Raw genomic sequence first — 13,318 nt, 5'->3', positions numbered from 1 at the left:
TCACCTGCCGGTGCCACTCTGCTGATACATCCTGCCCTCTTACACCTGCACCCCGGCATCTATCTCACCAGTATCCTGGCACAGTCACCTGCCGGTGCCACTCTGCCGATACATCCTGCCCTCTTACACCTGCACCCCTGCATCTGTTTCACCAGTATCCTGGTACAGTCACCTGCCGGTGCCACTCTGCCGATACATCCTGCCCTCTTACACCTGCATCCCGGCATTTGTCTCACCAGTATCTTGGTACAGTCACCTGCCGGTGCCACTCTGCCGATACATCCTGCCCTCTTACACCTGCATCCCGGCATCTGTCTCACCAGTATCCTGGTACAGTCACCTGCCGGTGCCACTCTGTCGATACATCCTGCCCTCTTACACCTGCACCCCGGCATCTGTCTCACCAGTATCCTGGTACAGTCACCTGCCGGTGCCACTCTGCCGATACATCCTGCCCTCTTACACCTGCACCCCAGCATCTGTCTCACCAGTATCCTGGTACAGTCACCTGCCGATACCACTCTGCCGATACATCCTGCCCTCTTACACCTGCATCCCGGAATCTGTCTAACCAGTATCCTGGTACAGTCACCTGCCGGTGCCACTCTGCCGATACATCCTGCCCTCTTACACCTGCACCCCGGCATATGTCTCACCAGTATCCTGGTACAGTCACCTGCCGGTGCCACTCTGCCGATACATCCTGCCCTCTTACACCTGCATCCCGGCATCTGTCTCACCAGTATCCTGGTACAGTCACCTGCCGGTGCCACTCTGCCGATACATCCTGCCCTCTTACACCTGCATCCGGCATTTGTCTCACCAGTTTCCTGGTACAGTCACCTGCCGGTGCCACTCTGCCGATACATCCTGCCCTCTTACACCTGCACCCCGGCATCTATCTCACCAGTATCCTGGCACAGTCACCTGCCGGTGCCACTCTGCTGATACATCCTGCCCTCTTACACCTGCATCCCGGCATCTGTCTCACCAGTATCCTGGTACAGTCACCTGCCGATACCACTCTGCCGATACATCCTGCCCTCTTACACCTGCATCCTGGAATCTGTCTCACCAGTATCCTGGTACAGTCACCTGCCGGTACATCCTGCCCTCTTACACCTGCACCCCGGCATCTGTCTCACCAGTATCCTGGTACAGTCACCTGCCGGTGCCATCTGCCGATACATCCTGCCCTCTTACACCTGCATCCCGGCATATTTCTCACCAGTATCCTGGTACAGTCACCTGCCGGTGCCTCTCTGCTGATACATCCTGCCCTCTTACACCTGCACCCCAGCATCTGTCTCACCAGTATCCTGGTACAGTCACCTGCCGGTGCCACTCTGCCGATAAGAACTATCCCTTGCGAAGGGAGGACTTATGGCTTGGCAGTCGCATAGCACATGTGCGGCCTGTGCAGTCATCAGGGGACTTCAGATCCTACTCTAGGAGTTCTTGCAAAACGAAGCCCATAGGCTTTTATAGACTGTACCATCTATAGATGGCGTTGCCTGTCGTACAGAGTCTGTGAAGTGCTGCACTCGGGCACATGCCAGCTTACTGTGCCGCTGTGATACCTGCTCCAGACCCTGTTTAATGCATATGGTATTATTAACTTTCATGCATTTCACCCATAGGATCCTTATTATTAAGTTCCAGCATGTGCCGTAAGGAACTATTCTAGTGTGTATAGATCAGAATTCTCACAGCAGCACAGATATTTCAGGAGATGATCTTCATGCAAAACAGGCAATGTCAACTGAGGACAGAATAGAGGTGGACGTACACTATCAGGTAAAATGCCTTCGGACCGACAGGCACTTTATCAGGCAGCCAGACACCCTGCGCTCGGTGCAGGGCAGGGGAAATGTCCATCGGTCGTCCGAGGTAGGGCGATGCAGCAACTTTCACCGTAGCAAATATTGCATCGGACAGACATGCTGGACGATCCTGCATGCCCGACCGTTTGATAGATTCCGATCAGTCGCCCGCATACACTGCACAATTATTTATATTGCCAGATAGGCTAGATAATTGTAGCGTGTGATAGAAGATCCCGGGGGCCGGGATGCAGACAGTCACATGATCGACACCAGCATCCCGACAATTAAAATGCAGACGGGACCCCCTCCCATGGTCACCTACCCTAAACCGCCTGGGGTGGTCCTGGTTCTTGAGCGTGCTCACCCTATTCTGATCCTGCTTCCTCCCTCCGGTCTTCTGCCAGAGTCGGCGGTTCTTCCGCCTGCTGCAGGCTTCAGCCTCTGGATTCCACGCTGTACCGGGAATCGGAGGTGGCCACTTGTGCGGTCAGCAGCACTTGTCAGCTTCCTCATATTAAGTAAAAGCTATAGGACCCTCAAACCGCACAGATTGTCATTGCTCAGATGTGAAGAGGAAGATATGAGGTTAGGACGACGGCCTTCCTGTGTTTGGTGCCGAGATATTATTCTGCCTCCGTAGTAGGTTTCACCCTAGAAATAAATCATGGACTCTTCCACGGGTTAGTTTTCAGGTGTCCCGCATAGGAGGTGGGCGCAGGGTCAGTTCCGCCATGCTGAACGTCTGTCCTGCGTATGTGATGTGTTTGTTTGAATTTGCTCTGTCGCTTTTCTTTGTTTCTGTTTTGGCTCCTGATGAAGTGGGGAAGCAGTGGACCTGCTCGGTGTGCGACAAGAAGTACGTCACGGAGTACATGCTCCAGAAGCACGTCCAGCTCACGCACGACAAGGTGGAGGCCCAGAGCTGCCCCCTCTGCGGGACGAAGGTCTCCACTCGGGCATCCATGAGCCGGCACTTGAGGCGCAAGCACCCTGAGGTTAGTTGGGACAGCTGAAAGCGGCAGCTAGTGGCCGAGCATTGTCCAGCATTGTCCTGCATCATTACACCCAACGCACAGGTGTCTCGTATCATTACACCCAACGCACAGGTGTCTCGTATCATTACACCCAACGCACAGGTGCCCCGTATCATTGCACCCAACGCACAGGTGCCCCGTATCATTGCACCCAACGCACAGGTGCCCCGTATCATTGCACCCAACGCACAGGTGCCCCGTATCATTGCACCCAACGCACAGGTGCCCCGTATCATTGCACCCAACGCACAGGTGCCCCGTATCATTGCACCCAACGCACAGGTGCCCCGTATCATTGCACCCAACGCACAGGTGCCCCGTATCATTGCACCCAACGCACAGGTGCCCCGTATCATTGCACCCAACGCACAGGTGCCCCGTATCATTGCACCCAACGCACAGGTGCCCCGTATCATTGCACCCAACGCACAGGTGCCCCGTATCATTGCACCCAACGCACAGGTGCCCCGTATCATTGCACCCAACGCACAGGTGCCCCGTATCATTACACGCAACGCACAGGTGCCCCGTATCATTACACGCAACGCACAGGTGTCCCGTATCATTACACCCAACGCACAGGTGTCCCGTATCATTACACCCAACGCACAGGTGTCCCGTATCATTACACCCAACGCACAGGTGTCCCGTATCATTACACCCAACGCACAGGTGTCCCGTATCATTGCACCCAACGCACAGGTGTCCCGTATCATTACACCCAACGCACAGGTGCCCCGCATCATTCCACGTAGCGTCCGCCATATCCGAAATAGGATCAGAAGTATTTTGGATTTCGGACCTTTCCGTATTTTGGAATATTTGCATGCAATAATGAGATATTTTTCACATGTATGATAACTATCAGCACACACGTGTGGCGCTACAGAAGTGTCCTCATACATCTAGTCTCCGTACACCATGCAGCGGGAGATTGCTTGGCTCGAGTGAGCCGCCAGGTCCCATGCAACTATGCAAGCGTTGGGGGCATCTTGTGTATCTGTGGGGTCATTCCAACCTGATCGCGCGCTAGCTATTTATTTGCTGCTTTCAGGTCAAAACTGTGCATGCGTATGCACCGCAATGCGCAGGCGCGTCGTACGGGTACAAAGCGGATCGTTGCTGGGCGATGGATTTAACGAAGAATTCATTCGCACAGCCGATTGCAAGGTGATTGACAGGAAGAAGGCATTTGTGGGTGTCAACTGTCCGGGACCGGACAGGCTGAAGTGATCGCAGCGGCCGAGTAAGTTCAGACCTACTCAGAAACTGCACAAAATGTTTTTGGACTGCTCGGCTGCACATGCGATCGCACACTTGCAAAGCGAAAATACACTCCCCCTTAGGCGGCGACTATCTGATCGCAACGCTGCAAAAAATAGCTAGCGAGCGATCAACTCGGAATGGCCCTCAGTGTGCGACTAAGTCTGTATACGGAGCACAACTGAACTTGGGCATGGAAAAGAGTTGTGGCCGCACTTTGCTAACAGATTCAGGGGAGTAAATGTAATAGGGTGCAAGAAGCTGGAGGTGCGGGAGTTTGTTCGAGAATGCCTGTATTTGTAAAGCGGCAATCATTTTACAAGGCAAAACCAACCTTGTGATAGTGTGCTTCTCTCACTCTGTTATATTTACCCCAGATCTAGAAGACTGGACTGTTGGTTAGAACTCACACTCTATCGTACACAGATGCAGTATTGGTTTCCCTGCTGACTGTAAGGTAACTGGGGTGTTTGTGTCCTCCTGTAGCCGACGATGGATGGGGAGGAGGATGAAGAAATACAGCAGAATAAAGCGCTGCAACTGGAGCAGGACAAGGATGGGGAGGTGGAGGAAGTTGTCCAGGAAGACTCAGAGTTTGCACATTATAGTAACAAAGAAGTGGAATTCACTAGCGGTACAGGAGAAGAAGACGGATCTGCTGTGGAGACCCTGCAGCAGGTCAGCCGTGTTTAATGCTTCAGACAACTTTTTTAGTCATCCACAGTATATAGGGGACTATGGGCTAAGGATGGAGGGTATCTAGTAGACACGTTCTACCTTCCCCACTGCTAGTGATGGGCAGGGAAAGTGCAGGAGGCTAGACCCAGGTCTCTCCGGTGGTGCACTTGTTAGTTGGTGCACTTGTTAGTTGGTGCACGTGTTCCCTACCCACCGTGGTGGCCGCTGTTTCGGGATGGCCTCATAGTTGATAGACAGTGGCCTATCCGTTCACTAGTAACCAGTGACGGCACTGGCTCATGATGGGAAATCACAGGCTGAATTCTCGGTGATGTCTCCGGTTCCTAAGGAATCTGTAAGCTACATCCTCATCAATATTACAGTTGTAGGCGTTTATGGAGCTTTAGTATGGTACAAACCGCAAAAGTATTGTAGTACAGTCACTTATAACTGCTGTGTATGATGGGAGAGTAAGGTTTGATACAGGATCTAATCAGTGCCTGCTGTCTCCTGTCAGTATATTGCTTCAGTTACATCCAGCACTGTGGATGAGCAATGGAAATAAGGGAGGATCATAGGCATAGGTCCTTGACACAATGGGGAGCCGGACTGTAATATTGTAAATTGAAATAAGGGATGATGATTGGACCAGGGGCCTAATTCAGACATGAAACGCACGGCAGCCAATCGGGTCTGAACTGTGCATGCGCCAGCGTCGCAGTGCGCCGGTGCATGCCAGACAGCCGACGGGCGTCTCAGCCCTGCGATCGCCTCGGCCTGATTGACAGGCAGAGGTGGTCACTGGGCGGGAGGGGGTGGACCGGCCGCATTTGGCCGCCGTTTAGGGGGCACGGTCTGGGCAACGCAGGCCCAGACCGTGTGGGGGGCGGGCCGCGGCGGCTGCATGACATCACACGCAGCCGCTGCGACCCTCACAGCGACGAGTAGCTCCCTGCCAGCATGCAGGAGCTGCGCTGGTAAGGAGCTACTCCTAAAGTACAAAAGCATCGCCGCTGTGCGATGCTTTTGTACTTGTGCGACGAGGTAGGGCCTGACAGACGGGGCGGACCAGCCCTGTGCTGGGTATCCCCCGGCCCTAACCCTAACTGGCACCCCAATACTTACCTTCGGGATGTCGGCGGCCTGGGTTCTGATGCCGGGATTCCAGAGTCTGTCATCTGACCGCCGCCATCCAGAACGCATCCCATATAGACACTAGCAGCGCAATATACTGTTATGGTGCTTTGTGAAAGGGGCAGATGGACTGTGCGGAAGATGTCTAACGTTGACCCTTGACCTATCGATGCGTTAATCTCTCCTGTTTTCTTGTCTCCCCACGCAGGTTGTTGTGACGATTAGTGATGGGAATGTCCCTGCGCCATCCTGCACTGTGGGACTGACCAACATAACGGTAACCCCTATCACCACCACTGCGGGAGCCCAGTTTGCCGGCCTGCAGCCGGTGGCGGTGGGCCACTTGACTACTCCTGACCGGCAGCTCCAGCTAGACAGCTCCATCTTGACTGTGACTTTCGATGCGGTCAGCGGCAGCGCCATGCTTCACAACCGGCCAGCCGACCTGGCAATCACCTCGGCGCAGGAGGCCGCTGGCCCACACCCTGTGGCGCACTTCATCAACCTCACCACCTTTGTGAATTCCATAGCTCCCCTGGGGGGGCAGATCGCAACTGAAGGACCTCTGACATGGAGAGCGGTACCTGTTGACGAAACTCCACCTCCCACAGAGGAAGACCCTCCCTCCGTACAGACTGAGCAGGAACCTCCGTCTTCTCCCACGCAGGCCGGGCAAGCCTCGGAAGCAGACTCACAGGAACAGATGTACAGTTACTAAACTGTTATCCAGTCGCTGACTAAGCTGTGTACTTGAATTATGGTTACTAGACCTATTAAATTATATGGACTATTTTTTTTTTTTTTTTCCTTCACATTTTTTTTTTTTCAAAAAAATTTCCACTCCGGTTGGAATGTGATTATCGCAATGTATTAATTTTGCCTCTCAGGCAGCCGACGGGATGAGAAGAGAAATAGATTTTTTTTTTTTCTTGACAGTGTTAAACACTTATTGATGTTCTCATTAAAAACACTTTACAACATGATCCTTCTAGAACTGGTCATGGATCAGAATTTTTTTTTCACTGTGAAGCTTTCCTCCTTTTTATGATCATATTGTGTGTGTGTGAGAGATATATATATATATATATATATATATATATATATATATATATATATATATATATATATATATATATATATATATAATATTTTTACACAGTGATGCAGACATTTAGGCTGAGCCTCATCTAAATATCCGGGGTTTATTTAGTAAGCGTCGGGATTGTTTTATGTAGGAAATGTGAAGGGCGATGCTTTTTACTAGCCGTATTTTGCTAGTGAAATCATTGCCCTTTTAAATTTCAGGCATAAACACAATCTGAAATGATTGACACACAGTTGGATGCCGTTTGCGGCTTGCGAGGGGACGGCGACAGCCTCCGTTTCTTAAAACGGAGGCTTGTTGTGGGTGAGGCAAAAGGCCAGGATCTCCGTCGGAAGACCGAGATTTCCTGGCCTCTGTGTAGCAAATGCTTCGGCCGGCGTACCCCGAACCCATAGGTCACACAACCGGCTGATGGTGCCGGGAAAGATCTGATACTGCATTCTAGGACGCAGTTCGGCGCAGTAATACAGCAGGAGGAGTGACGCCCCCTGCTGCACTACCATATTAGTGCTATCACTGCTGCTTCTATGTAAGCAGCGGTGATCGCTCCTCCCTCTGCGTCTGAATGAGCCCCGTTTTGCAGGAGATCCTAATCCTTGTTGTAAAGGGACGGATGTTAGAGGTAAGAAGTTCAGGGTCTTTATGAGTAGGTGTAATGAAATTACATTTAATTGAAATTGTTTAGTTAAAGCAATAAAAAGTCTCTGGCGGACATAAGTGAAAACGATAGGCCCCACACTAAGGGAATCCTGTAATCTATGTAATATTATTTATTTATTAACAGTTCCTAATATAGCGCAACATATTCTGCTGCCTTTACAATTAGAACAGTAATAGAACATAACTGGGTAAAAACAGACAGACATAGAGGTAGGAAGGCCCTGCTCGCAAGCTTACAATCTATAGGATAATAGGCATAGATACACAAGGATAGATGCTACCTATTGCATAATGGTCCACCAGATTGCTAGGTTCTTAATGGGTTGTATGATACCCCGCAATGTTGGCCAAGGGTCAGGAGGGTGTGAGAGTAAAGAAAGACAAGATATGTGATGTTATGTATACTATACAGAGGATGTAATTAGATAGGGAAGCACTGACTGTTATGTGGGTGAGTCTGGAATTTGAGAGGCTTCTCTGAAGAGGTGACTTTTCAGGGAACGTTTAAAGGTTTAGAGACTAGAGGTAAGTCTTATTGTGCGTGGGAGGGCATTCCACAGAGTGGGTGAAGCCCGGATAAAGTCCTGTAATTTTGAGTGTGAACAAGTAATGCGTGTGGATGAGAGGTTAATACAGGTTACTGCAACAAGCGTACCTGGCTAATGAGGAATTATCTCTGCAAAATAAGGAGGGGCATAGCTGGGGGCCAAGCTATTTGCTGGGCTGCCATAGCAGGGGTGTCCTGATTTTTATTGGAATATCTGGATAGTCTGAAACAATCTTATAATGTATAGATTGGTGCTGGCCCATGAAATGTAATAATATAAGTAAGTGGATATAAATGTAAGATCCTCTGTGCAGTATCTGCCATCTGTTCCGGGTTCTGCTCAGTACGGCCGCAGGTGAACGCTACAGTCCAGGGGTAGGTCACCGCAACACCAGGCCTCACAGCTGAATTTGGGAAAGGGTCCTGTTGTTGTAGGATCTGGGGGCCTCACTCTGAAGTGCCCCAGCTATATACACTTCTGAGAGCAGTTATGGACCTCTAGAGGGTAATCTGACGTGGCTGGATCTAGCGCCCCCTAGCAGTAGGGGTGGTTCTGTCACTGCTATAATCTCTTGCACAGGTACAGCAGTGATTATAATAGGGGTACATAAAACGCAGTGTAAATCCCTATTACTCCCAATCAATAAATTGAATAGGGAACAGTCCTTTTAAATGATCCTGGCCCTGCTTATATTAATGGTCTTTCTCTAACGTCCTAGAGGATGCTGGGGACTCCGTAAGGACCATGGGGATAGACGGGCTCCGCAGGAGACATGGGCACTTTAAGAAAGAATTTAGTTCCTGGTGTGCACTGGCTCCTCCCTCTATGCCCCTCCTCCAGACCTCAGTTTGATACTGTGCCCAGACGAGCTGGGTGCTTTTCAGTGAGCTCTCCTGAGTTTACTGATAGAAAGTATTTTGTTAGGTTTTTTATTTTCAGGGAGCTCTGCTGGCAACAGACTCCCTGCATCGAGGGACTGAGGGGAGAGAAGCAGCCCTACTCTCTGAAGCTAGGTCCTGCTTCTTAGGCTACTGGACACCATTAGCTCCAGAGGGATTGGTACGCAGGATCTCACCCTTGCCGTCCGTCCCAGAGCCGCGCCGCCGTCCCCCTCGCAGAGCCGGAAGATAGAAGCCGGTGAGTATGAGAAGAAAAGAAGACTTCACAGGCCTCACATACTCCGGTCACTGTAAGGGGTGCAGGGCGAAGGGGGGGGGGGGTGTGTGCCCTGGGCAGCATTTAAGTTACTGTGTAATTCCTGGGATATTATAGCGCTGGGGTGTGTGCTGGCATACTCTCTCTCTGTCTCCCCAAAGGGCCTTGTGGGGGAACTGTCTTCAGAAAGGACATTCCCTGTGTGTGTGTGTCGGTACGCTTGTGTCGACATGTCTGATGAGGAAGGCTATGTGGGAGAGGAGCGGGAGCAAATGAATGTGGTGTCTCCGCCGACGGCGCCGACACCTGATTGGATGGATATGTGGAAGATTTTAAATGATAATGTTAATTCCTTGCATAAAAGATTTGATAAGGCTGATGTATTGGGACAGCCAGGGTCTCAACCGATGCCTGACCCTATGTCGCAGGGACCGTCAGGGTCTCATAAGCGCCCACTATCCCAAATTGTTGACACAGATACTGACATGGATTCTGACTCCAGTGTCGATTACAATAATGCAAAGTTTCAGCCAAAATTGGCTCAATCCCTTTGATATACGATTATAGCAATAAAGGATGTTTTGCACATCACAGAGGAAACCCCTGTCCCTGACTCGAGGGTGTATATGTATAAGGGAAAGAAGCCGGAGGTAACTTTTCCCCCCTCACACGAACTGAATGAGTTTTGTGAAAAAGCTTGGGAATCTCCAGATAAGAAAATGCAGATTTCCAAATGGATTCTTATGGCGTTTCCTTTCCCGTCAACGGATAGGCTACGATGGGAATCCTCCCCTAGGGTGGACAAAGCTTTAACACGCTTATCCAAAAAGGTAGCCCTGCTGTCCCAGGATACGGCTACCCTCAAAGATGCTGCTGATCGCCAACAGGAGGTTACCCTGAAGTCCATTTATACGCATTTGGGTACCTTACTAAGACCGGCAATTGCGTCGGCCTGGGTGTGTAGTGCTGTAGCGGCATGGATGGATACCTTATCTGAGGAATTGGATACCCTAGATAAGGATACTGTATTATTGACCCTGGGGCATATAAAAGACGCTGTCCTATATATGAGAGCTGCTCAAAGAGACATTAGTCTACTGGGTTCTAGAATAAACGCTATGTCGATTTCTGCCAGAAGGGTCCTGTGGACTCGGCAATGGACAGGTGATGCCGACTCAAAAAGGCATATGGAGGTTTTACCTTACAGGGGTGAGGAATTGTTCGGGGAAGGTCTCTCGGACCTGGTCTCCACAGCTACAGCTGGAAAGTCCAATTTTTTTGCCTTATGTTCCTTTACAGCCTAAGAGAGCACCGCATTATCAAATGCAGTCCTTTCGTTCACAAAGAAACAAAGTCCGAGGTGCGTCCTTTCTTGCCAGAGGTAGGGGCAGAGGAAAGAAGCTGCACAACGCAGCTAGTTCCCAGGAACAGAAGTCCTCACCGGCCTCTGCAAAATCCACTGCATGACGCTGGGGCTCCACTGGCGGAGTCAGGCCCGGTGGGGGGCACGTCTTCGGAATTTCAGCCACATGTGGGTTCACTCCCAGGTGGATCCTTGGGCAATAGAAATTGTGTCTCGGGGTTACAAGCTGGAATTCGAAGAGGTGCCTCCTCGCTGGTATTTCAAATCGGCCCTACCATCTTCCCCCCAAGAGAGGGAAATAGTGTTAAACGCAATACAAACATTGTATCTTCAGCAGGTGGTGGTCAGGGTTCCCCTCCTTCAACAAGGAAAGGGTTATTATTCGACCATGTTTGTAGTCCCGAAACCAGACGGTTCGCTCAGACCCATATTGAATTTAAAATCTCTGAACCTATACTTGAAAAGGTTCAAGTTCAAGATGGAATCGCTAAGAGTGGTCATCGCAAGCCTGGAAGGGGGTGATTTTATGGTGTCACTGGACATAAAGGATGTGTACCTTCATGTCCCCATTTATTCACCTCATCAGGCGTACCTAAGATTTGCGGTACAGGATTATCATTACCAATTTCAGACGTTGCCGTATGGTCTCTCAACGGCCCCGAGGATTTTCACCAAGTTAATGGTGGAAATGATGGTGCTCCTGCGGAAGCAAGGTGTCACAATTATCCCATACTTGGACGATCTTCTCATAAAAGCGAGATCAAGAGAGCAGTTGCTGAACAGCGTATCTCTTTCACTGAAAGTGTTACAGCAACACGGCTGGATTCTCAATATTCCAAAGTCGCAATTGGTTCCTACGACTCGTCTGCCCTTCTTGGGCATGATTCTGGACACGGACCAGAAGAGGGTTTATCTCCCGATAGAGAAGGCCCAGGAACTCATGACTGAGGTCAAGAACCTATTGAAACCAAAACAGGTGACAGTCCATCATTGCACTCGAGTCCTGGGAAAGATGGTGGCGTCATACGAGGCCATATTTTTCGGCAGGTTCCATGCGAGGACTTTCCAATGGGACCTACTGGACAAGTGGTCCGGGTCACATCTTCAGATGCATCGGTTGATCACCCTGTCCCCCACGGCCAGGGTATCACTACTGTGGTGGCTGCAGAGTGCTCACCTTCTCGAGGGCTGCAGATTCGGCATTCAGGACTGGATCCTGGTGACCACGGACGCAAGCCTCCGAGGTTGGGGAGCAGTCACACAGGGAAGAAATTTCCAGGGTCTTTGGTCAAGTCAAGAGACTTGTCTTCACATCAACATCCTGGAGCTAAGGGCCATATACAACGCGCTACGTCAAGCGGAGATCTTAGTTTGCGACCTACCAGTTCTGATCCAGTCAGACAACATCACCGCAGTGGCTCAAGTAAACCACCAGGGCGGCACAAGGAGCAGAGTGGCAATGGCGGAAGCCACCAGAATTCTTCGCTGGGCGGAGAATCATGTAAGCACACTGTCAGCAGTGTTCATTCTGGGAGTGGACAACTGGGAAGCAGACTTACTCAGCAGACACGACCTACACCCGGGAGAGTGGGGACTTCATACAGAAGTCTTCGCACAGATTGTGAGTCAGTGGGAACTGCCACAGATAGACATGATGGCGTCCCGCCTCAACAAAAAGCTACAGAGGTACTGCGCCAGGTCAAGAGACCCTCGGGCAGTAGCGGTAGACGCCCTAGTGACACCGTGGGTGTTACGGTCAGTCTGTGTTTCCTCCTCTTCCTCTCATACCAAAGGTGTTGAGGATAATAAGAAGAAAAGGAGTGAGAACAATCCTCATTGTTCCAGATTGGCCAAGACGGACCTGGTATCCAGATCTGCAGGAACTGCTCACAGAAAATCCGTGGCCTCTTCCTCTAAGATAGTACCTGTTGCAACAGGGACCCTGTCTGTTCCAAGACTTACCGCGGCTGCGTTTGACGGCATGGCGGTTGAACGCCAGATCCTAGCAGAAAAAGGCATTCCGGTTGAGGTTATCCCTACGCTGATAAAGGCTAGGAAGGAAGTAACAGCAAAACATTATCACCGTATATGGCGAAAATATGGCCCTCATTCCGAGTTGTTCGCTCGCAAGCCGATTTTAGCAGCATTGCACACGCTAAGCCGCCGCCTACTGGGAGTGAATCTTAGCTTCTTAAAATTGCGAACGAAAGATTCGCAATATTGCGAAAACTTCTCTGTGCAGTTTCTGAGTAGCTCGAGACTTACTCTGCCAGTGCGATCAGTACAGTGCTTGTCGTTCCTGGTTTGACGTCACAAACACACCCAGCGTTCGCCCAGACACTCCTCCGTTTCTCCAGCCACTCCCGCGTTTTTCCCAGAAACGGTAGCGTTTTTTCCCACCCGCCCATAAAACGGCCTGTTTCCGCCCAGTAACACCCACTTCCTGTCAATCACATTACGATCGCCTGAACGAAGAAAAAGCCGTGAGTAAAATACCTAACTTCATAGCAAATTTACTTGGCGCAGTCGCAGTGCGAACATTGCGCATGCGC

At 50.6% G+C, this 13,318-nt stretch overlaps 1 protein-coding gene across 1 annotated transcript in view; it reads left to right on the top strand.

The window, feature by feature from the left end:
• Positions 1-6,914, top strand: part of PRDM15 (PR/SET domain 15) — an 86,557-nt gene extending 79,643 nt beyond the window's left edge. Inside the window, 3 exon segments of the mRNA XM_063956683.1 lie at positions 2,646-2,821; positions 4,610-4,801; positions 6,144-6,914. Coding sequence (XP_063812753.1) covers positions 2,646-2,821; positions 4,610-4,801; positions 6,144-6,653 — 878 coding nt within the window. The 3' untranslated portion in view covers positions 6,654-6,914.
• Positions 6,915-13,318: the final 6,404 nt, after the last annotated feature.

The sequence above is a fragment of the Pseudophryne corroboree genome, chromosome 2 (genome assembly GCF_028390025.1).
Source record: "Pseudophryne corroboree isolate aPseCor3 chromosome 2, aPseCor3.hap2, whole genome shotgun sequence".
Lineage (NCBI taxonomy): Eukaryota > Metazoa > Chordata > Amphibia > Anura > Myobatrachidae > Pseudophryne > Pseudophryne corroboree.
Note: the sequence above shows the minus strand (reverse complement) of the source record. Positions and strands in the feature narration are given on the sequence as shown.